The following is a 25,354-nucleotide window of genomic DNA, read 5'->3' on the forward strand; positions in this document are numbered from 1 at the left end:
CCTCTCCTCACTGTCTCATGCAGCCACACACAACAGCTTTACGTGGCGTGGGTCCTGCTAGGAGCAGAGCTGCAGCATGGTGCAGGTTACCCACACAAGTGCATAGACCAGGAGGCTTCCCACCCATGCTGCACTCTAAGCTGATGCTCGGAACTGGATGCTATGTAACCACCGTTTTGAGTGGTCTTGCAGAAGGTCTTGATCACTGAAAGAGCGGTTTGGGGTGTTCTTGGGCGTTTTTGTAGAAACCTTTTTCTATCTCTTGCATTTTCTCCTTAGGTGCCTAAAGTGGACTACTTCAACTTTTCCAAACTTGCCCCACTTGATCAGCGGTGCTTTATCCAGGCAGCTGACCTCCTTATGGCAGACTTCAAAATGCTGAGCAGCCAAGACATTAAGTGGGCACTACATGAACTCAAGGGACACTATGCAATCACGCGAAAGGTTCTCCAGTTCAAGTCTGTTTTCTTCCCTAGGGTTATCTTTGGTGTCTGTGGAGGGCAGTGCAATGTCTTTTGCCTTACTGTACCATCTGCTAGTGTGTGCTTATGGGGTTTTTTAATAATCTTACCTTCCTTTTAAGAAGTATTAATCCGTTTAGTTGAGACTTGCAAAATTCATTGGCCAGACAGAATGCTGCAGGAAGCTTTTACTTTTCTCTAATAGGAGAACAGGGGAAACACTAGCTAGTTGATGGTAGGTGATGCATGAAACTGAGAAGTGTTCCTGTATGTTGCCACTGAAGTGTGGTATAATTGCCAATAAAGCCTAGACATTTAGCTAAATCTTAAAACATTTAACTGCTGCTATTAGTTAACTGACTGCATGTTACTGAAAAGGAGCCCAAGTCTCACTGTCCTGTTTCTTCTTATTATGACTTGTGGAATGAGTCCTGTATTCCTTGTGAAAGAGTTTCACTGTAATGGAGCTGCAAAGACACTTGTTTTAAGTATCAACAAACTGAATGTAAAAGTGGCTTCAAGCTTTTGACTTGGATCTACCCCTTTGATATGCTCCTCTTGCTTGAGCGTCTTTCTCTACTATTTCAGGACTTAACTAAAAGAAAAACTCCATGTCTCTCCACCTGTTTGAGCACTGAGTGTTTGAGCTACTTTTTTTTAAAAATAAAAACCCAAACCCAACAACAACAACAAAGCCAAACTAGCTCTGTTGCATCAGAGTGGACACCAGCTGTATTAGAGTTAGTAGCTGAGGTGTTGTAGGGTTCAATTATTTTATGGAATGATTGCTTTATGAGTACATAGAGCAGCAAGGTGAGCAAAGGAAAGAGGTATATTTGCCTCTATATGGGGTGTTCGGCTTTCCAGTTTTGGATCAGTCTTACGTACATGTTTGTACTGTGCTTCGATATGAAGTATGTGCTTCTGCTTTCTTCCAGGAACAGACAGGATTTAAGTCTGTATGTTGTTTTCTAGGCCTTTTCAGATGCTATCAAAAAATGGCAGGAGCTGTCTCCTGAAACTAGTGGGAAACGAAAAAGGAGGAAAGAAATGAATCAGTATTCATATATAGACTTCAAATTTGAGCAAGGTAAATACCAAGCTGTATGTATTGTGCTCTCTGCATCATTACTGTAAGTGGAGCTGGCTTGCAGCAGAAAGTACTGTTCTTGAAAAGGGATGTGGTCCCAGAACAGCTATATTTCTGTCACTGTCTGGTATCTGTTTTGGAGATACTTTTCATTAGCACATCTGCTTGGTACGGTGCTGTTTGCGATGCTGAAGTTATGCAGCTGGTGGCGTGTGGAGGGAGAAGGATTTAAGCTTTGTTTTGGCTGCTCTATCCCATTTCATTGTGCCTTTTAATCTGCTTTAGGGGATGTGAAAATTGAGAAGCGCATGTTCTTCCTGGAGAATAAGAGACGGCACTGGAGGTCCTATGACAAGCTCTCCCTTCTGCCACCAGTGCTACTGGAGCAGGAATTCTATGAGCAGAAAGTTAAAGAGATGGCAGAGGTGAGTGGTGGGATCTGCTTTGATCCTGTGGTGCAAACACACTATGTTGCACCACACTATGTTGGTGAGGCACTGGCACAGGTTGCCCAGAGAGGTTGTGGATGCCCCATCCCTGGAAGTGTTTAAGACCACGTTGGATGAGGCTTTGGGCAACGTGGTCTAGTGGAGGGTGTCCCTGCCTGCAGCAGGGGGGTTGGAACTAGATGATCTTTAAGGTCTCTTCCAACCCAAACCATTCTGATTCAAACAACTTCAACTACTGTAGAGGTCTTAGCCTGAAACATGAAAATCTGCCTCTTAGAGAAATTCAAATGCTGAACAAAATGCTGAGTAACTGACCACCTTTGCCCCTTTACTACCTGTTAAGATGTATGACTCTTCCCAAGTAACTTGTTTTTGGAGGGGAAAAAACAAGTACAGCGTTTCATACATACCTAAATATATAGCTGCTACTTTTTGCTACTGAAAACCTTCCATGTATCTGCTAATGTCCATGTATAGTCCATGATACAACACTGTTCTGGACCTTTTCTTGCTACAAAGTAGTAAAAGCTCTAATTCATTCTTTCCTCTAATTGTTAGCAGGCTTCTCTGCTGCTTTAGGGCTTGTAATTGCAGCTCAGCGTTGGTAGCAAATAATGACCAGGCCCAAGGCAGTCTGTCCACTCACTCTGCCTTCCACAAGTTGGCAGTCCTGTCTCCAGAACATCTTGGCCTGTGCTGAGGACCGTGTCTTTTCAAAGCAGAACCCTGCAGTACCTGCTGGTGTGTTGTCTTCCCCTTGTAGTCTGAGGGAAGACTGAATTTTCAGCTCTGCACCTACAGTCCTTCTTTCTAAAGTAGCTTCTTGAAGATCCTTGTCTCTTAGGCAGATGGATAGTGTCTCCTTTTAAACACAAAGCTAATGTTCCTTGGGGCTTTGGGTGACATCATCTCTGCCCATGGAAACTTGAACCAGCAGCCGTCCATAATATAGAATTCAGTTCTTTGTTCTTGCTGCCTTTGCTTCTCCCATCTGTTTTAGCTGAATCATAAATAGCTTAATGGATTGGGAGGGTGGGCTGTGTGATGTTTAAGCAGACAGCGAGCCTTTTATGGTGGTTTGTAAGTCCTGAAGTAACGTAAAAGACTGTGGAGGCTGGAAAATTGCTTTATCTATTCTGTAAATACAGATGCACGTGTCTTTCTTACAGCATGCAGACTTTCTCCTTGCTCTGCAGATGAATGAGGAGCAGTATCAGAAGGTCAGTATCTATAATGTGGTCCCTTGAGTTCAGCGTATGCATAGACACTGTTTCGCACTTGGTACTTTACGGACTCTTTTGGCTTCTGGAATGGAGCTTTTCTGAAGCTGCATTTGCACTGTGCTGCTTTTGATGAGCTGGCAAAACCTGCGTAGTGTGTGTTGGCTGGCTTTTAGAAAAGGTAGACCGGAGCTGAGTCTGGCAGACAGTATTGATGTATGTAATGATCTGTAGTAATTCAGGCAGCTGCTGCTTGTATCTTCACTGGCCAGAACAAACATTGCAATAGAATAGTACCAGGTTTGCTCTTGCTACCACCATTATGGCTGTTTAAAACAGATTTGCTGTTGTTGGAGCTCTGCCAGCGGAAAGGCCTTCCTCATTTGCAAAAAGGACTCTTTAAAAACCTGGAAATCAGGTCTTTGCCTTTAAACAAAGAGAGAAAAGTTAGAGATCAGTTCGGCAGCTGTGGAATTAACTTTTTGTTCTCAATGCCCATTTCTCTTCAAACTCTGGAGAAGATGTTGGACCTTTGAAGAAGTGAGCATACTTACTCTTCAACAGTGGCAAGCTTCTCCACCCCTGCAGTGCAGAGGTTGAGACAAGGTCTCTCCGAGCGGATGGGTACATGTTCCTTTAGAGGGAAATGGATCTGAAGCTTGGTTTTCCCCACAAGAATAGTGTGTGCTCTCTGCTGCTTCCTTGCAATTACAGCTTCCCGAACCCAAGATACTTCTCTGCCTGTGAGATAAGAATTATTAGAACACCATGTGTTCTGTAGTTTTTTGGAACCTGTCAAGCAGGACATGTAGATACTAAGTTACTGAAAACTGAGTTTCTGATTGTGTTTAATGAGTTTTGACCACCAAACAGAATAGCTAATGGCATGGTGTATATTTGTTGCTTGTTTTTTGAATTAATGCTGGTGTTGTTTATGGCTTGCAGGTGTATGTGCATGTACGTTGATATAGCTATCGCTGTTTCGATGATGATGCTGATACTTCTGTTTATGGCTGCAGGATGGTCAGATGATAGAGTGCCGCTGCTGTTATGGGGAGTTTGCGTTTGAAGAGCTAACTCAGTGTGCAGATGGTCACTTGTTCTGCAAGGAGTGCCTAATTAAATATGCTCAGGAGGCAGTCTTTGGCTCTGGGAAGGTAAGAATTACCCAAGCTGATGAGGAGAAAATGCGTAAATTGCTATTGGAAGATCACATTGCTGTTTGCATAGGGTTGCTTAAGTCAGATGTAACTGCACTTCCCAGGAAATACTTAAATGAAATTATGTCCTGAAATCCAAATGCAACGAGTCAGTCTCACTGTCAAGTGAAGCCAACAACTTCACAGTGGGATCTTTACTGAGTAGGATTTCAGTTTTGTTAACCTTAGTCTCTTGTGCTCTATGCTTAGCAACTTGGATTATCAGGAAAACTTTCTACAGCGTTCATAGTAACAACAATAACTTGCACTCGTCTGGCTTTTATCTACTACTTAATAAACCAACGGTATCTACACAGAGAACATACTCTTATCTCTGACTTGGCCAGTCTCCTCCTAGCTAAGAGTTTGTCCTTCATGATATCACTGTGATCCCAACTTAATTTGAGGGTTGGTTCCTCTATGATACTACTAACCTTCTTAGTCTCCAATTTAGCTAGCAATTATCCTGGTACTTAACTGGGCTATAAACAAGTCATTAACCTGCTCTGAGGTGTGCATGCTCCTTTGCCTCGCGGTGTGATGATCAAACTGTGGGATGCTTTCATATTCTGGGATCTATATTTCATGTAAATGTATAAACTGGCAGCTGTACTTCATACGACTGTATTGAAAGAATGCAACATGCTGTTTGTGAGCAGAGACCATACAGTAATAACAGGCCACTATGTGGTCACAGTGGACTTGGAGTGAGTAAACTGTGATCCCAGCTATCAACAGCATCTTCATGCCCAGAGTTTGTCTGAGGCCTGATCTATTTAAGTAGTCTTGTTCTTTCCATAACAAATCCATTCTCTGGCTGAGTTAAGCTGTATTCTCTTTAAGGAAGGCTCTGCGCTGGTTTGTTTGGAAATGTTCTGGATACTGCGTCTTGCTTTTTGCTAGTATCATACTAAACCTGAGCCCTCTCCTTCCAACCCTAGTCAGAGCTCAGCTGCATGGAAGGCAGTTGCACGTGTTCGTTCCCCACCAGCGAGCTGGAGAAGGTGCTTCCAGAGAACATTCTCTGTAAATACTATGAGCGGAAAGCTGAGGAGGAGGTGGCTGCTGCCTGTGCAGACGAGCTTGTCAGGTAAGTGTCCAGCAGAGGATGCGGACTGCGCTTGCTGTTGTAGGAAGTTGTTCCCTGAAACCCTAAATGTGTGCTGACTATGAGATAGGTAGCTTTCAAAGAGCTGTATTATAAATTCAGGCTTCTGCCTTCCCAGATCTGTTTTTATTCAAGTTGGTCTGCCTTTGACTAGGAGCAGATTAAAATTCAATAGACTTGTCTCCCCCAAGACTTGCTTGCCAGCTCTGTGCTGATCCTTTAAATTACATGGTCAGAAGCAGTGCTGAGCATATAATATTTTGATTGCAAACAGGGAAGTGATCGAAAAAATATGAGTAAAAAGGCAGTAGTCAGCACATCCTGGCAGCAGGCGTTGGGTTGGCAGCCTTATTAACTACCACACAGCTATTTGACTGAATCTGCTTTCAGCAAAAATAGGTTTGGCACTCTGCATTAATGGCATCTTATTTTGGGCTGCAGGTGTCCGTTCTGTAACTTCCCAGCTCTACTGGACAATGATGTGAAGCGGTTCAGCTGCCCTAATCCCCGCTGCAGAAAGGTAATTGGGGGGATACTTGCCATTTGGTCTCTTCTGGAGTGTTGGGCAGGAGAACTGGGAGGACAACTCACACTTTCTGGTAGCAGGTGAATGAATATCTAAATGTGGCTGCATGGGGCAGCAGTCAAAGTATTTGCTGGATCCTGCTCATGTTCCATAAAATTGTGTGACTGGACAGATGAATTCATCAGGGCACTATTGATAAAAGACAACAGTATTCCTTTCTTTCTTTGGAAGATGTTGGCTAAAAGCTTCTAGGAGCCTTAGGTTGCTGTCTTGCATATACAGAAATGGTTTAGGTGAACAGGGAGCTGGGTGTTTAAAAGGCATAAAACCAAATTGTAATCTTTTATCTAATGAAACCTCTGGAGAATGAGCTGAAACAACCTTATGTGCTGTCCTTAAGAGAATTAGCATCTGCATTTTTCTTTTATGTTGTTGCCTGAATACAGATTCAGTTAGAATCTTCAAAAAACTTGTTTGAAGGGCTCACTGAAATGTGTCCGTTCAAAGGGCAGATGATCTTTGTGCTTCTCTCAAAGTTTGCTAATAGCCATAACGGGAGAATCGTCAGGCCCAATGGGGGGACGGAGTGGGGAAGACTTGCTGCTGCTGTTTCTGCACCATCTGTTCTGGGATAAAATAGAAGCACAGAAATGTTTTTCCCAGTCTCATAAATGGGGTTCTGCATGCATTCAGATCTGGTGCCAGTGAGCCAAGGCCATTACAGTATCAGTGTTTAGCCCTGAAGCTACAAGGCCTCTTGTGCAACTTTAGCCACAACAATGAATTCTCATGCAATATTCAGGGAACTGTCAGTGCCCCAGCAGAGATTTCTGCTTATTGCTGAAATTCCTCTTTAGTGCATTAACCTTGTACTTGTAGTTGCTATAGCTTTGAGTTCTCGTATTGATGTGATACTACCATTTGCCTGTATTGAGAAGATAATAGGAAGTCAAATTCTGTTGTCTGGAAAAATTGAAGTTGCCAGTAGTGAACTTTGCATTCTGTAGTGAAAATTGAACTTACCAGTGGGGGAAAGCTACTTATAAAAGAGGCACAATTCCATTTTAGATCTTTAATCTCCAAATATGTTTTGCTAACATCCACCTCTGCTGTTTGGGAAGGATGTGATTCTGATGGATCATCCAAGTGTCATGAGCAAGGAGGTTTGCTAGTCACTAGGTGGCAATGTTGATTCACGTTTGAATAATTGGTTTTTTTTCCAAAATCCAAGTTGTTTTCAAAATGTACATGTCAGCACCACAGAACAAAATTCAGGCTTTAAGAACATGAATGCTTCAATGTGCAAAACAAATTGAAGTAGCTTTTTTTCCTAAAATGTGTAATGTGTCACAGTAACTGGTAAGAGGGGTCAGTGCTGAAATGTTCCTTTCCTTCTGCTTTGCTGTTTCATTTCCTTCCTAGCATACTGCCTGTCCCCCCCTCCCTGGGGTTGCAGCATTCCAGTGGGCTGGATTTCTGGTTTCCTGGACAGCTTGTGTTGATTCATTAGCTGAAAATCTGCTGAGTAGCTTTGTGCTCTTCTTAAAAGTCTTGAACGACTTTAGGATTTGAAGTCGAGGGTGAGGAATTCAGATAGCAGGATGTGGTGTTGTCTCACAGCATCAGCTGCAGTGGTTCTTCGTGTTCCTGTTATCTTCTCTCTTTCCAGAATGAAGAATTTCAGTTAATGCTCTTGCTTGCAGGAAACTGTTGCCCTTAGGGAGGAAAGGGCTAATCTGGGGAACTCTACAGAGGTTGGAGAGGATGCATTGGCTTTGCTAGCAGTGCCTCTGGCAGCCTCAGTGGTGGTGATGACTGATGCTGGAAGGAGTCCCTTTCTGGTTGGAAGGACTGCACTTGCACAGCTGAACCTAAAGCGATGGGAAGTGTGGAAAGGGAAAGGTCAAAATGTGCCTCTCCTGAAACCTCCAGGCTCTCCAAGGGTGGGGAGAGGAGGACCAGGTGGTGGACCTGTTGTATTTCTGTGCTCCATCATCTGGATCCTTTGTCTTGCTTTGAGAGTTCATGTTGATACTCTCAGGCTTTCCTTTAAATCTTGCAGAGAGGTTGATTCATATTTGGGCCAACTGTGGACATATTGTAAAGTAAGTGATGGGAACCAGCTGGAAGCCTTCATTTTGGCTGTGTATACGTATGTTGGGCTCAATAATAAGAGCAGCTCTGGGCATACCCAGGTCACTGCTTATGCATCTCACCTGTAGTTCCAGTCATTTGCACCTTGCAGGGACCAAAATGTGGCTAATTGTAACCTCAGCAACAGGCAGAGCTGCCAGTGGCCTTCTGTGACTGAATGGCTGCATGGAGAGCATGCAGATGAGCCTGCACCATCTGCCAGGGCCACTGTGGCTCCAGCTGTGTGGCCTGAAGTTTGGCTCCTAGTTAGGTGGCCAGGGCCTGAATCTTAATATCACAAACTGCAGGGTGGAGGAAAAGCTTAATTAGCCAGGGAAAGACGTTGCCCAAGCCACCCTAAGGATGTGTTCTCCTGTGTGCGTGTGCAGTCTAAGCTGATGCTGGGGGAGAGGCAGCTTTTGCTCAGACCTGGTTGAGTTTTGAGGTTTTTCTGTATAACGGCTCACAGAGTGTGCGTTGAGCCAGGCTTCCCAGCAACAGGAGGGTTTGCCAGCCTGCTCAGTCAGCCTCCATCTTATTCTGTGCAGGGATCCCTGCGTGGCAGTAACATTTGAATTTCTTGTCTCTAATGATGCGTATTTCTCCTCCCTGTGCTCCAACAGAGCAAACCAAAGCTGGCAATTCTGGTAAAACTCAAAGGCATGTGTTGCTTGTTGACTTGTGCAGCCTTGGGAAGTGAGCGAGTATTTTTGCATGTTGGGGGAAGTACTGTTTCCCACCAGAAAAGGAAGTCCATCCTTTCTGTGGTGCCTCCCTCCTCCCAAGACCCCATATTGTTGGTGAAGACAAGGCTTTTGTCCCCAGGCTGCTTGCTGCTATCCTCGGTGCCATGTTGTGGGTGGGGGAGATAGTCTCCCCTCTTTGCAGTCTCAGCACAAAGCACTGCAGGGCTTTCAGCCAACGAAGAGATGGGGAGGTGAAAGCTGCCGTTGCCATGGAAATATTGCATGCACGGAGCAGCGCTGTCCCTCCGGTGTCGGAGAGCTTGAAACCCTCAACACTCATTTCATAGCTAGGCCACATTGCAGGGACTTGCATTTCCAAGACTTTTCCTTAAAACTCCTTTGCATAGCTTAGAATTTTTGTTACTTTATTGGACCGAGCTGGTGTCTGCCTCGGTGCTGGCTGGATGTGAAGAGGTGATGGCGTATGGTTGCATGGTGCTAAATTGCGTTGCCCTCGGACGGGGCAGCTGCCACCCTTGTTCAGGGCTCCTTAGCGCATCCTGTTAATGAGGCTGTATTTAGGGAGTGGGTTTGCCTGCTGGGCATCCAAACTGTCACGCCAGAAAAGTGAGCATTGATGTGCCTGCGTCAGATAAAATCCCCACTCTTTTGCCTTTTCATCTTTCAGTTAGGCTCTCTGGCCACAGCAATCCTTGTGTGTACTTTTAATTTGCAGGACTAAGACGTGGTGTTTTAGGGGTTTTAAGCTGCTAGAATGTGGTGGTTTAGCTTTTTAAGCTGCTAGAATGTCTTGGGATTGATTTCAGGGTGCCAGCTAGGAACAGATGCACCCGGCTGCTTTTAACCTTCATTTTCTGTTGGAAGCGAGACAGGTTTAAGCTTGCACAGAGCTCTGCCTAGCAAGCCGTGTCTGAACATGGCTTCTCCTAGCAGGGTGCTAACACTGCATCCACAACCTAGGTTAATAAGCGTAAGTCATGTTGTACGCTTTGCAGCAACTTCGACGCGAGTGGCCTTGCTGAAATAGCAAATTGTTGCTAAGGGGCATACTGCAACGCCTGCGATCTCTGTACCTGTGCGGTAACGGGGCACGTAGCTGTTTGATTCAGAGGTAGGTAACGAGGCAGCCCCAGCCAACTATGATCCAATTACAAGTGTTTTATAGGGTGCAAGGGGAAATGTTTGTGTAATCAAGTACCCAGCAGCAGGGGATGTGTTCAGGATGACATAGCCTTCCAAGGATGTCATCCAGCACATACCACATGACCCATTACTGCTCTGCTAGAGGCTGGCCCATTGCTGCCCGGAGCTGCCCTGCCTGACTCCAGATGTGCTGTGGTTTTAGGCTAAAACTGTATCAAGGTTTGTCACTGGCAGGGTGCGTGTACAACATGGAAAAAAAAAATTGTTCTGGTTGGAGAAATTGAGCTTGTCCAGAATGCCTCAGAGTAGGATGTGCATATGGAGAATTACTTAATTCTCCTTGGTTTGCAACATGTTTTCCCAGCTGTTGAAGTCTGCTGTCTCATTCAGCTTCCTGACAGCAGCGCAAACATTTTGAAGGTCCCACGGCCCCGTATCATTCTCTGTTCAGCCGTTCTTATTGCTGTTCTCTGTATGCTTTTCCTTGAGTGTATTTATTTGGATTTGATTGTTACTTAGAGCTTAGTCCCACAGCTTTAGTGGAGAGCAGAGCTGAAGGTGGCACTCGCTTATGGCAGAGCCCTGTAATTTCCTTCTGGTGGCAGTGACCTGAAGAACCAACTCCCATGTTTAAATGGAGGATGGGAACATCCTCCTGTGTCTGTGTGAGTGGGGCTTAGCAGACTTTGTTGGGACGAGGAAGAAAGGGAAATGCGGTGTGGAAGACTGTGCTACGTGTCTTATTGGGGGTTTGGGAGTGGAGCACTTGTGCTTGCATATGCTTTTGTCCAGAGGCCTGTCTCCTGCTTATCTGGGCCAGCAGAATGGTCTAAGCCATCTTTTCATGACCATGCTATCTTCCTCCTCGGTGCTGCATCCCTGAAACCTCCTACTCTGGAGCTCTCAGCTTTCTCCTCCAGCTCAGTGCCTTCACTGCACCCTTTTTAAATGAGCGGTGCGCATGGGAACACGCTCCGCTCTATTACTGCCAAAACCACAACAAATGGCAAGTTTCCGTCTGTCATCTCGGCTCGGCTCTGAGGCACTCCACGGCTGGGCAGGCGATTTTCATTTTTCTTCCATAAAAGGACATTGAAACTAGTCTGCAGCAGCAGAGCTCTGTGCTGTAGGCAGGGTGAGCGGCGATGCTATCGATGGCAGCGCTGGCAGTGCTGCAGCAGGAGCGTCGGTGATTTCTGTATCTCTCCTCAAAGGGATGGGCAGGAGGGAGGGACCAAGGCCGAAGGTGGGGTTGAGGTGATTGTAGGCAGCAGATAACACCCCATAAGGTTTTATTGCCAGGTCCTAAAGGAAGATAGATAATGAGGAGAGTGTTCCTTGTACAGCAAAGCCTTAAAAGTACAGTGTAGGAAGAGCACGCATGTGCTAAACCACGTGGTCCGTCCCATCAAGGCGTGTAGGGTCAAAGTTGCATTGGGAGTACTGAGAGTGGGGAGATCTTCTCATCTCGAGCTTTATGCTGGGCAAGAAAGTTACCTTTGGGGGGGGGCTGCAAGGGGAACAAGGGAAAGCCATGTGCCAGGGACTGTCCTTGCTTCCCTGGAAGCTGGATGGTGCATGCCCACAGCTTGCTCCCTGGCTGACAGGGAGCATCTAGGAAAGCGAGGGACCAGGAGCGAGTTGTTGCCCCTCAGGGAACTCCCATAGCTTGCTCTTCAGCGTATGCTCCGTCTGGGCCAGGAGCAGCTACAAGAATTGAGTGGTGCCAGCAGTAGCTTGCACCTAAATGCCCCTTTCCAGAGAGGAGGCACAATGATCAGCCCAGAATCACTCCCTGCCTTGTCTATCTACCTGCTACCCTTTCTCGGGACGTGTAGGAAGGGGCTGTAGGAGCTCTGAGAATACCTCACCTGGAAAGAGGGTAGGAGTAGGGTGAGTTCACTGCTGTGGTGGGGTGGAGAGACTCCATCAGCTCAGGTGCTTCTGCTTTTACAAGGTCAAGTCTATTTATGCAGTGGTATGTGGAAATGCTTCACTTGATAAATGAGTCTGACAGAGGAGGAGAGGGCAAAGCCCAGCCTGGAAATGGACCTGAAGGAAGAGGACAGTTTAAATGGGGTATCTGTCTCTTAGAGGGTGGAAAAAAAACCTGCTGAAAGCAAGAACTCAAACTAGTCTCTTTAAAAATAGACCATGTAAGTCAATGCAATTTCAAGCAACAAAGCTTACTCCTGTGCTTGCTTTCTGCCTTATATAGCAATATCCATTCAGTGAAAAGGCAATTCTCCCACTGTTTACTGACCAGTGAATACCTCTTTGTCAGGTCCGTAAGAGGTAGCAGTGCTGTCTTCCCTTTGTAGCTTTGTCCTTTGCCAAGGAGTGGTCCAGGGGTAATAAGGTGAACACAACTTCATGTGGGGATGGAAACTTCAGCCTCAGCTGTCTGGTCTTGCCTCCTCTCCCTGGGCTCAGCCTGCAGCCAGTTAGGCAAAGGAGCCCTGAGAGCAGCTGCAGACCTGTGGTGGTTGGTGCAGACATACGGTGACAATGTCTTTGGAGAGGAGCTGATGGACTCCATGGGGGTTGGATAAGAGCACCATGAGCGAGTGGTGCCAGGTTATGAAAGGTCCTCGGCTGCCTTGAACATGGCAAGTTGTTGCAGTGGTCCCACAGCCAAACTGCTGGGGTTGGAAGGACCCTGAAGGCTGTAGTTGTGCTGAGGGTTGAGTAGAGGCTGAGATCTGCTGCAGGCTGAGATGAGCTGTGAGCTTTGCTTTTTCCTCTTAGATCACTTTGAAAGAGAAAGGGAGGAGTGGTGTTCCTCCATTTCATGCAGGGAGTAATGTAATGTGATCACCCTAACATCAGGGAGAAACCCTAAACCTCTGTATGGACCAGAGTGCTCAGACTGCTTGGTTTGTTTGATTTTTTTAAACAGTGGAGTAACTTAGCCTCTGTCACTTGTCTGTCCTCACAACAGGTAGTGGTGCCACTGAGCTGCCCTGGGACTACTGTGGGAGCTCGGTGCAGGTACCCTTCATGGCAGCAGGGGCAAGTTTAAGGTTAAAACTCTGCCTGGTGCTACTTGTATTTGCAGAGCATCGGAGCAGGGTTATCGTTTTGCTGCTGCAGTGGAACTGGAGGTTGGAGAGGATTGAAAAAGGCTGTTCCCAAGCTAAATTAAAAACATTGTTCTGACCTTAGTCAAGAAGCTACATCTTCCCTCTCTTTCCTCCCCCTCACATTCCTGTCGTAGTAATCACTGATCTCTAACCTCAGCTTCATCTACCACAGCTAACCACTTAAGAAATGCATTTTAAAAATTGTGACTCTCTGCATACGCCTCACCTTGCTGCACCTTAGTGCTTCCAGGGCAGAGTTATCTTTGGAGGGGGTGAGTCAGCAGTGGAGGGTTTGAATAGTATTGTGTCAGGGCAACTGATGACTCTCTCCTCGTACGGGCCAGAGCACTGAGATGGCCTAACCTGGCATGTGTAGTGCAAGGAGGTGTTTTGCTTCTCCTTTCTGTTTGCACATAAACAGATTTCAGCAGATGACACAGTCATCAGACTTCCTGAGCTAATAGAAGCCTGCTGCAGACGATGTCCATTTTGGAGGCTGTCAGTAGAGTTTGTTTCCTAATTTGGTCACAGTGTGCTCAGGGCTGGCCTGCTTTCCTTTTTTTCTTTTTTTTTTTTTTCTTTTTAAAAACACCCATCCTTTTATATCATTGTCGTGGAGGGGAAGCTGTTTGTATCGGAGAACCTCCAGCTCTCCTCTCACTTCCTCTGCAGAGAGGAAGTGATACTCAAAAGGTCTCTTTGAAAAAGCAATGCTGTTCTGAAGCTGATCTTTCCAGTTTGTGGGGTGTTTTTCCTCCTTTGCCACTTTTTTGTGAGCTCATCTCAATGAGCTTGCTGTCTTTCATCCCTTCTGGGTGGTCATCTGAGCCCTTAGTGCTGGAGGACTTTGGAATAGTTCTCTTAAGTGACAGAGGGAGCTGTGCTGCAGTTAAATGATAACACTGATAAGCTGATATATCAGCTTATATATTGCAAGGGAGAGAGGCGTGTGGCATTTCAGCTAATGGAAAGAGCACGTGCTTTTTGTTTCCTACATCACCGCTAACAAGAGGCCTGGCACCATGTAGGAAGCTGTAAATGCCAAACACCGGGAAGGAAATAGTGTGGGTGGTCAGCTCTGCTAAATGACCTTTAAAAGTCAGCTCATGTGTCTTGCAAATCCTCAAGAAAACTAGGGACCACCAACCCCTTTGGAAGATGCCTGCTTTTTGGTGTTGGACCAGGGTCAGTCCCAGACGAGCCGCCTTCCTGGTGTGCAGGAGACAGCTTAGCCCTTCCACTGTCAATGTGAGTTCTCATTCAGCAACAGGAACAGCTGAGAAATCAACACCAAAACTGGAGGCTCCTTTTTTTCCTTTTATTTCTGTGCTGGATGTAGTAGGAAAAGGAGGAGGGGAAAAAAGATTTCCAGGTGATGCAGTTGAGGACGCAGCTCCAGCAGCTTTGTTCAGTGCTGTTGGGAGGCTTGTGTGCCTTCCATAGTGGTGAAGCTATTGCTGTTGAGGGAGCTGCCGTCAAGACTCCCTGGCCTTGGAAGCACGAGAGGTGCTGGGTTATGTACCCAAATCCAGCACTGTTTTAGGTCCAGAGTACATGTCATAAACAGCTTCAGCAGAGCCTCAGGGTAAGGTGCATGAGGAGCAGCTTGATTACTGGCGGTAAAGGTTTGGCTGTAGATGGGCAAGTATGGGCTGGTCTCTGCAGAAGTTTCTCTGGAGAGAGGAAACTTGAGTGTGCATCATGTGTTGGATGCCAGGTTACCATTGACCTCTGAAACATGAGTAACGGGGAAATGGGAACGTGAAGTGGTGAGGCAGCAAGTTTAGAGAGGGAAAGGGAAGGTGAAACAGAAGGGTTTTTTTCTAATTTAGTAAAAATCACCTCTGTGTGTCACTCTTATTTGCTTATTATCTTCTAATTAGCCATGACTGACTCACTCACCACTTCCACCTGAAAGGAACAATATGTTTTGAAGTTTATGGTTTATAATCTCAGTAGGCCAGCATTTCTTCTCCTCCTCCCCCTGTCCCCTTCCAGTGCCCCCCAAAATGCATTCTCTTATTGCTTTTAACCTTCAAACCTCTCTTTTTTTCTGCTCTCTCTCTGTTACTACTCTTGCATTATTAATGGGACTGTAGCAATCCAGCCAGAACACTGACATTACTAATTACTGCTTGTAGCAGAGGAATGAGGAGCAAGATAGAAACTGGGTCAGGAAATGTTGTCATCATAAAATGATAGCATCAGAACTGGGGAGCCGAACTCTTTGTATGAGCAGGTTTGCATTGGAAACAGTCTCCTTCACCTGGTAGCATACCTGCGCATGGTCACCACTCACGTCCTCCTTGCTTATTTGCTGCATGCAAGGGGGAAAGAAGACCGTCTCGCACACAGAAAAAGGTTAACAGACCTGTAATTTCCAGGAGCAGAGTAATGGAGTGATATGTTGTGTTCTGCCTGGTAGCACTTCAAGCATCGCAAAATTCATGTGTTCTTCGTTGCTGGCGCTGCAGTAGGAAGCCCCTTCCCTTGTTGGTGTCAAAGGCTGAGGAAGCGTAAGTGGCTGCGTTTATTTGTGCATTCAGTGTGGAGCCTGTCACGCTTGATGCATTCAGATTGTCCTTGGTAGTACCAAGGGCATCCTATAGCGGCAAACAGCTCTCCGTGCTGCATGTAGGAGAATGTGGCTGCTATGAAATCAGAATGAGAACATTATTTTGGGGATGCAGCGATTAACCTGTGAATGTGGGGCTGCTGTAAACATAAGGAATTGCCTGTCTATCCTGCTTCTGGTTAATGGAGCTGTGCCTCTTCACTCAATTGGGCAGAGCATCCCCTTAGGAATCTGGCATCCCTCGGAGGCTGTGCATGAACAGCTGTGCTGTTGTGTGAGCTTGCTCCTTGAGAGAGGGGCAAGTGTGAAAAGGGAAGTGTCATTTACTGCAAAACATATCGACTCTTACGGTGAGAGAGAAAGTAATCTCTTTAAATGCCTGTTGTCGTTCTCTTATTTGAAATAGTTAAAACAGTTAAAATACATAGGTAAGCAATAAAACACAAATACAAAACTGATTGGTGTGCTGTCAAAAGTCCATCTCTCAAAGATGCTTTAAAAGAAAAATGATGAACTCAAGCCTCATCTCTCCCAGACTCATTACACAGTCTCCCTACTCACAAGCTGGGAGGCTTGTACAAATTTGCTTGCCAGTGATGAGCGGACGAGAGGATGTCTGTTGGAGAGGTGGCTGGCTCAAGGTGGCAGACTACTTCTTCTCTTGGAGGCAGGGGAAGGGACTGCGAGTTTCTTCCCTCTCTGAGTTGCTGGTGCCAGCCTGTGTGACGGCCTGTGCGTGCGTCAGTTGGGTGACACTGCTTTCGGATGAATATGGGGAAGCATCAAAGCAATTTGTGCTCGGTCCCTGCTAGGCAGTTGTGCATCCGGAGGAACTAGTAGCATGCTTCATTTATATTCTCAACAAAGTCGGGAGGCCAGCACATGAGCAGCATGACTCCCTCACAAGTCAGATGGTAACTTGCACAAAGCAAGCTGGATATTTAGGCTGGGCAGACTTGACAATATCCCCTTTCAAAGATTATCCTTTAAACTGTCCTAGTCGCACACTGCCTTTGGTGCCTGCCTGAGCCTTTTGTAAGGATGAACGGTTTTTAAAAGAGAGGCTGGCTACTCTAATCTCTTCTCCGTGGGCTGAAAAAATCTATCCTGCTGGAGCTAGCCAACTTTATTTCTTTAACTGATCATAATAAGTGTACGGCTCTTAAATCCCGGCTCATATTTTACTCGTGGTGTTGGTGGGGCTGTCTGTTATCTTGAAGCGAGCCCAGAGTAGAGCTTTGCTAGTACAGCTAAAGGCATTTGAGGGAGAGCAGACATTCCCGTTAAGTGGGAGCTGATGATAGGCAGTAATTTCTACTATGTATTTAATAAAGCCATTGTGGAATGGGAGAGGTCTAGAGTTTACGACCTCGGTATTCTGTTTTTTAAAAGGCAAGTACTGCTTTGCCATTGAAACCAAGCATTGTCAGTAAGGCAAATGCTTTCTCGGTCCAAAATTTCATGTGCACATATTTAATTAAAAGGCGACAGGGTTAATGAAGCTTGGAGTGCATAAGGCCTCATTCCCTGAATTTAATTTTCTTTAATTGCTCCAGAGATTGAAATTCCCAGCTGTGGTTGTCCCCTAATATGTGAATTAAGGAACTGGAAAGGGACAATTTGAACTGTCTCATTTAGCGCCAGCTTCTTCCTCTTCTACTGATTTTTCATCCCTTTGATTGAAAGAGGAATAGATAAAAATGCGTTCGAAGATTGAGTGTTTTAGCTTTGTGGTGGAATTGGCAAAGCTGTGAGCTGCTGACTCCTTGGACACTGGGAATGAGGTGAAAACCAGGGAGTGTTTGTGCAGGTCATGTCACTCGTCCCTAATGTATTACAGAAGATGGGGAGCAAACATGATTTTTTTTATTCTCTTCCCACCCCAATACGTGCTGTCACATTCAGCATTGGTGGGGTTGGGTTGAATGAATTGCCTGTCACAGCCCAGATCAAACCAGCCTTCGTTAGCATGCAGTTTAAAAAAAAAAAAAAATGCTTTGGGGGTAGATTTCTTGCTTGTTTTCAGGGGTGTCTGAGTAGTGGTTTTAGTGCCTAAGGCTTCTGTGAGAATCGAGGTCTTTGTGGTCCTCTTGTGTCAACTGTTGTGCAAGCTCATCGTCCAAGCTCTGTAAAGGGGCAAAAATCTAAAATGCAGCAAATCCACGTACCAGCAAAATGACCAGTGATGGAAACAGCTGATCATGTTCCTGACTTCATTATAATAAAAACTTATAACTCTTGCTGAATGTCCCCATATGCGGTGTGCTCTGTCTCGATTTGTGACAGATGCTGTCAAATATTCCAAGGCTACTGCATGTTTTTATGTGTCCTTATAGGCCTGTTAGCAGCTGTAGCCTTGACTAGGTGGTTAATAGAAAAGAAAGCTTCCAGCAGCCATAGAAGACATCAGGGGTTAATTTAATGCACATCTAGCATTGGAACAATGGGAGCAACAAGTGTTGCTGGGGTACGTTTGGGGGCTGAGGGGGTTGTTTTGGATGAGCTTTGCTCTTGGGAAGGTATCCTGTCTCCCGCTGTTGCTGCGGGAAGAGCCGCCCTGCAGGTACCCCTGTCCTGGTGGTGGAGCCGGAGAGGTGCGAGGGTGGGTTTGGCACCCAGCACGCTGGTGATACACATTTGGAGAGGTGGCACAGAGAGGTGCCCTCCACGTGTGAGCTCTAACCTGCATTAATCAGCCGTATCCTTTGAATCTCTGCCTTGAACATATGAATCCATAAAATCATTGGGGTTAAAAAAATTTAATTCTTTTCTAGCATTCTTTAATTCTTCCTTATTTCCAATCAGCCTGTTCAACTGGAGTCAGTACAAATACTCAAGCTTGCACTTCTGGCCTGAAGGAAACCACCTTCTTTGCTACTACTACATAACACCTCTCCTGTGCCTTGATGGTTTAAATGACCCCTGCCCTGCCGAATAACTAATGGTTGGGTCGTCGTGCTGGAGGCCAGGAGGTCCAGGGCCCGGCCCGTGTGCGGCTGCTCCTCTCACCGTGGGCTCGGGGAGCAGAGGTGATGCTTAAGTGTTCTCCGTGCTGCTACCAGTGTAAACAGAGCAGATGTTTCCCCGAGTCGGGGGAGCATTAATGGAATGCGTTGGCCCCGGCTGATGTAAAACATCGCCACGAGTTTTGGGGATGAGGTCAGCGGTACTGAAAGCTGATGGGAGTTTAATGTCGAGTCTGCCTCTCCGAGCCGAGGGGTCAACCGAGAAAGCCGCGGCTAATGGAAATGCAAGTACACTTGTCATAAATCAGTGCCAAAATACTGAACAGGCATAGCTGCCGCTGGATCCCGCAGCCAGCGATGTTTCTGTAACCATCCATTAGCTATTCGGTGGCTGCTTTCCTCGCCGGGTGCTGTTAGTGTTTGGCTTTAGAAGAGACAAACAGGCTGAAGATGGAGGGTTTAGGGAAAGCTTTACCTCCATGTGCTGGGAAAGCCCTGCCTGCCTCACGCCTTCCCCCCAGGCGTTTGTGGGGTCCCGTGGTTACTGCGTCCCACCCGTTTGGGGGATGGCAGGAGGGCAGCTGGGATCTTGTTTTAAACAAGTTGTCTTTCTGGTAAAAAGAGATGGATCGTGTTTCTGCTGTGAGGTTGCTAGGAAGTCCTGAGGCATCCAGGAAAGCATCGAGAGGCAGGAGGTAAAGCAGGCTTGGCACTGCTTAGATATCATATGGTTTTTTTAAAAACAAACAAATCTTGTTTAAAAAAAAAAAAGTAAAGAGCAGCACTTTTCTAGACAATGAAAAGTCGGTTTGCCCTCCAGACCAACCAACTATTTCCCATAAAGCTGGACACTGTAATGTACCATTGGCCAACAAGATAAGATGGTCGTATTGTTCAGTGATTTATCCTCTGTGAAGCTAATCTGAAAGAATGCTTTATTGCTCTATTTATTTTTTCAAAAGAAGCTTTTTTGACCTCATTTTTTGTGTTGGGAGCATGCATGCCTTTAAGCTAAATCTCAAAGCCTGGTCGAAATTGGGGTCTGTCTTCAGGGTTGCTGCTAAAACACAGTATCCGTGGGCCGTGAGTGGCAGAGATGCCATTCAGAAGCCAAGAGGCGAGCATCTCTCCCCTAGGCCTTTTGTGTGTTGAAAAGCCTTGCCATGATATCCAGCCTCATACAAACCAACAAAGCCAGTCTGCAGCTAGAACGTGGTTTGGTTTTTTTCCTTTCTGGGTCCTCCTTAAAGGGCAGAGGTTAAAACAAAACAGATGCTCTTGGATGGTGCCTCTGCTCTGCTAAGAGGCAGTTGCTGTAAGAGGCCTTGGCTCCTGGCACATGAAACAAGGATGCTACCTCCTATTTGCAAGCGGATGTCAGGCTTAATAAAAAAAACAATCTGAAAGAGCCAGATGATCCCCCCTGAGTGGGGCGAGAGAGGACTATCAGTGGTGTTATTGCATTACCTCCTCCATCCTAAAGTTTGTGTATGCAATTATCCATGTAAGTAAAACCTAAAAGTGCCTCCTTATGGCATGTTCTCCCCAAACAAGGGAAAGGATTGCAGCTATCGGAGTGGCCTGCTAAGAGAGGGATGGATCTTTCAGGTAGCTGGAAGCCGTGCCAGTTTGTGTGTTTGCTGGTAGCCTGCTACTATATTTAGTTTCTCTTGGCCACCTAGAATGAACACATTGAACCTTTCTAGATATGGAGATAGGCACACCACCAACCAGCTTGCCAACTCCTTGGCTTTATAGTTGTTTTCAGCTTTGGTCCTTGCTGTTCCTGTGTTGTGGGTAGAGGATAGTTAGGTGAATGAGAGTTGTTCTTGTAGCTGTTCTGTCTGCATGTGAAACCTGCGGTATTTTTTAAGAAAAGCTTCTTTTTGGAGTATTTTGTTTTCCTGTGACTTTAACTCTTTGTGGTGTATTTCAGGTGTGCAGAGCAAAGAACAGGTGCTTTGCAGAAGTCATTAGGTAACTCTTCCAGTTTTGTGACACAGATACTTTCAGAGGCAAATTTCTTTTACTGTAAGAGATCCCCATCTTGAATAATTCTGACCTACCCTTGTAATTAAATGAAGCATTTTTTTCCTCCTGGAACTTTATTCTGGTTGCAGCTGTTGTACAAGCTATAGATTTCTAGATTTGTGTCAAAACCATGACTTCAGACCACTGGGATTTTTGTGGGTGGGTGAAAGTGATAACAGATTAATGAGTTTTACTTAGCATCTCCATCTGCCAGACTAAACCATGTTCTGCTTAGGAGACTTAACACAGCTGTTTTGAGCTGGTCCTCTAAAAGCAAAGCACCCTTTACCTAGTCAAAGCTGACCCCTGATCTAAAAAAACAAGTGTTGCTCTTAAGGGGGCTTTTCAAAAGGCAGTGCCTTCTATATAATTGTATTGCCTTTTCCTGATCCAAGTACTGTGATGAACTCAAAGTGTGCAAATGAGGAAAAGCAACAATCATATGGAGAAATGCAGGTCATCCCCTAAGGACCAGGTACAAGCGCCGGGTACTCACCAAACATGTGGGTCAGGTTCCCTGTCTGAAATTTGAACTCTTATGTGTTGCTGTGACACTAGCAATTACCTGCCTTATGCTTTCCCTCCATAAGTAGATACATTAAAATGTGTAGTATAAAATCACTTGGCCCATTCCCAATGTGGGCGACTCGTACCAGGGGAAAATGATCGGCAAGTGATAGCTGTGCATGGCCATACGTGTAAAAGCCTATGCGCTTTCTCAAATTGCGCTTGGCTCAAATCTCTGTCGCTGCGAGGGGCAGCCTTAAAGTCCAGCTGCGAGCAGAGCCAGGGTGAGGAATGAGATGACCCGATCAGGCAAAAGCTCCTGTGCATTAGCTGTAGCTGTGAGCTTTTCTGTTCCCTCCTGTGAGCTTTGAAAGTTAAATGGGAATGAAATAGCTGCTAAATAAGAGACATGTTACCCTTCACCTGCACCCTGTTATATGTAGCAAGTTGCCATGGTTAAGACACCGATCAATTATTGTTATTTTGAAATTGAGGATTGTCCTTCAGCTTTTTTTATAGAAACGGGTATCTGTCATCTCCAGTGTCCAGAAAGTATGTGAAAGCGAGTGTTGATATTAGTGTGTGCGTGTATGTGCAGGCGCATACACACTCCCGTCATTCCTGTTCGCCCTTTCTCTCATTTTTTTCCTTGCCTGCGAGACTGGATAAACAGCCCTGACCCTGAGGAGCCCAAAGGCGCTGGGGAGTTAGAGGGTGTGGGGGAAAGGCTGGCTTGGCTGATTTGGCTGTGTAAAACTGAAAGGTATTTACTCAGCACATTGGGTGGACTGTTCTTTTATGTAATGAGTTGTGCAACTGCACAGCTGTACCAAAACAGAGCAAGGTCCTCTGACTTGTCTCCCACATGGACTCATTACAACTACTTCTCAGGGAGATGCAGAATCCCCGTGATCTGTTTGCATGTGTTGCTCCAGATTCCTTTCTGCTCAGAGTCCCTCTCTTTTATGCCTGGAGTATTGGTGGGCCTTCTACAGGCTTGATGACAGATGCTATCCTTAAAATTTGACTGGACAGTTCCTCTGAAGTATCTCACATCACCATGGAGAAGTGAAAGCAAGCAATGCAATTACCAGGAAAGCTGCTGTAATCCTTGGACTTGCATGCTGGGCCACGTAAAGTCAGAAAAAGTTCTTATTTTCTTTATATTATGGCATTAGTGACACCAGTGTTTTGTTCTGGTTCTTAGTCAAGAATGACAGGAAGCTAGAAGACCCTTGGAAAAAGTTTAAAAGTATTCTCTGCAGTCTAGAAATCCTGCCTTATGGTAAGATGTTAAAGCTAACTCTTTAAAAAGAGAAATGTTATGAAATCACTTGATAAGTCTGTAAATGTACACTTTCAGAGATGTACGTAACATCTGAAATGTAACAGGTAGTGATAGTCCAGAAGGTAAAGCTGGTTGAACACCCATGCTTTGAGTCAGCCTGGAGCTTTTGGATCAAGTTGGGTATCCAGATTGAGAGGGAAGAAGGGCGATTTTAGACTTCAGTTGTAAGTGGAATTTTTGAAATAGGGAATAGATGCTTTTATAGGACTCTCTACTTTAATGGTCACTTTTGGCTTCATTCTGGGTTGAAGTCTATTGCTGTAACATCGCTACAATCTGTAGCCCTGCCATTTCAAGCTGTGATTCAGCTAGATTGTCCAGGCTAAACCAGACTAGGTGTGAACACACGTGGCTGGCTGACAGCCAGGGAGCTGAAGAACCGCAAGAAGTGGTAGCCTGGATTCAATAGGTAATGCTCTCCCGGGGACTGTGTGCTCTGTTAATTAGCACTACCGGGGGTGAGACAACCTTGGAACATGATTCAGAGGCCACAGGACAAACTCAAAGAAGAAAAATTTATAGAGAGCCGTGAGACAAAGTACCATCGATGGTGCAGACAGTCCCTGGCCCACAGAGAGCAGTGGAGCAGCATGCCTGCCCTGTCTGTATGGTGCTTCCTACTTGCCCTCCGTCCTCCTGTGCTGGGAACAACACAGTTCTAGATGAACTTCTGGTGACACCACGCTGAGTCATGCTAATTTTGCTGGTGGAGAAAACTTAGCACTGTCTTGATATTCAGGAGTAAGAGATCTGTAGGTAATCACTGCATCTAAAACTCCACTTTTGGCCTGAACTCTGCGAAACAGCCTTCATCTCAGCACTGTGGTTTGTTAAAAGGCTGTTGTTCCAACCTGAAGGTAGTTGTTTCTGTATGTGTATACTGAGAGAAAGGTTATGCTATAAACTAGAGTTCCTCGATTTCTCCTGCTACTGAATCAATGCATGTGGACATGGGCATGCGGGAAGGTCCTGCACTGGGTTCTTTGCGTATTTGTGACTCTCTACTTAGCACTGAATACAGATGTTTATGCATATACTTAGAGAAGGCTGGTCTGGAAATAAACTCCTCTTTGCAGCACTCCACCTCCCACTTCATATTTTAAGACTCTTTATTCCCTCACAGTAATTTCCAAGAGGATTAGCGCAGGTCACCAAGGCATCCACATCAGTAAAATACAGTGAGACGTTGCTGTCATCTCCTGAAACACTCCAGCACTCCACCCCACTGCTTATCAACCCACACTTCAGTAATCCTAATAGCTATGTCATAGTGAGATTAACAGAAAATCCAGGCAAATATTTATGGTTCCCTTCAAGGTATGTATTAATCTGAGAATGTGAAGTGGGGTAGATGCATTATGGGGATTGCTTGGAAACCTTGCTTGCCTGGGTTGAGAAGGGATTCTGCCAGGGTGGGTGAGCTGCTGCTGCTGGCTTGGGGAAGAGGCACGGGGCAGCCGATGCCATTACGATGACAGTGAGCATGCAGGGGAGGATGCAGGGGCTGGGCAGCCTCTGTGTGTGGCATCCCCTGGGTGGGGATGGGGAGAGGAGCAGCTACAGCTCACTGAGGGCAAAGGGACGAGAACCAGTGTCTCAGTTCCTCTCGGTGCTATAGCAGCATCGTACAGCAACTCGGTGATGACAGTAAATGAGAAGAAACACAAAGACAAAGCAAAGGAGTGAGCAGTTTGAGGCTGAAAGAAAGAAGCAAGAGAGCTAGACAGCAAGGTGGCATCTAATAAATGCCTGGGTGGGCTGTATTGGATGGGAGATGATAGTTTTAATCTTGGAGAAGTCTGAATCTTTTTTGTCGTTGGGTCTGTGCAGGTTTCTGGAGTTTGGGGAGTGATATGAGAAGGTTAATGAAGTACGGCTTCTTCCCCCAGAGTACAGCTAGTTCCAAGGCGATTGGGTGCCAGACTCCGGTATAGCTAATGATGAGGATACTCTCCTAGTTTCAAAATCCCTGTGCTCATAAAAAGGTCTAAACTAAGATTTTAATAGCAGCGTGTCAACACGTGAACCATGCACTCAGGAGCTGCTGCGGAGGAAGACCTAGTGAGGAGCGTGGTGGATGTTGCGGTTCAGCTAAAGTCAGGCAGAAGCCAGTCTCCAAAAGGGGAAAGCTGGAAAAAGAGGAAGAGTGTCTTCATGGATGTAGCTCTAAACTCTAGGAGATATCTCTAATGTCCTTAGTGTACCATAGTCAAAGAACGCTTTGTGCCTGGCAAGGCCGTGGTAATCGCTGATGCTTATAAGTATTGCCCCCTCTTGCCCAGAGGGGGAAGGGGAAAAAAAAAAAAGCTGGATTCCTTGTAGTTTGTGTGGTTTGGGGAGTGGTTTTATTCTAAATCAGCTGCAGAGCTTTGACAGCAGAGGGAGCAAGCGAGCCTGAAATAGTTGCTTTCAACAAAAACCAGCAGCAAATAATCACAGCCTTTGCAAGAGGTAAATTAAAACCATCCCCAGCCTGGGAAACATGCACAGCTCAGCATCTTTCCTCCATAAATATTTCCCTGCTGTTTAATCTTTGTAACCCCTTCGGAGCCCAGCAGCCGTGCTCTTCTCCGCTAGCAGCGAGCTGTCTCCTTGCTGTGTATCTGCCGGGCAGAGATTTTGACCCATCTATAGCTGAGCTCTGTGGCTCTGTCGGACCTTACTGGCCTGGAGGAGTTAAGAAAGGGTTGGTATGAAACCAGTCTGGCCTTTCTGCATGGCACTGGGCAGCCTGACATCCCTATGGAGCAGTTGTTAGTACCGGAGCAGCAGCTTCCAGTAATTTCCTTAGCACCCCTTATGTGTTTC

The 25,354-nt window shown here is 45.9% G+C and overlaps 1 protein-coding gene across 5 annotated transcripts in view; it reads left to right on the forward strand.

Moving 5' to 3' along the window:
- RNF216 (ring finger protein 216) overlaps positions 1-25,354 on the forward strand; it is an 81,634-nt gene that overhangs the window by 25,394 nt on the left and 30,886 nt on the right. For all 5 annotated transcript variants that reach the window (XM_054842606.1, XM_054842603.1, XM_054842602.1 and 2 more), the window contains 7 exons: positions 280-444; positions 1,437-1,551; positions 1,837-1,976; positions 3,170-3,220; positions 4,240-4,377; positions 5,361-5,509; positions 5,969-6,047. In XM_054842606.1, coding sequence (XP_054698581.1) covers positions 280-444; positions 1,437-1,551; positions 1,837-1,976; positions 3,170-3,220; positions 4,240-4,377; positions 5,361-5,509; positions 5,969-6,047 — 837 coding nt within the window. The remainder of the gene's footprint in view (positions 1-279; positions 445-1,436; positions 1,552-1,836; positions 1,977-3,169; positions 3,221-4,239; positions 4,378-5,360; positions 5,510-5,968; positions 6,048-25,354) is intronic.

This window comes from Grus americana, chromosome 15, assembly GCF_028858705.1.
Source record: "Grus americana isolate bGruAme1 chromosome 15, bGruAme1.mat, whole genome shotgun sequence".
Classification (NCBI taxonomy): Eukaryota; Metazoa; Chordata; class Aves; order Gruiformes; family Gruidae; genus Grus; species Grus americana.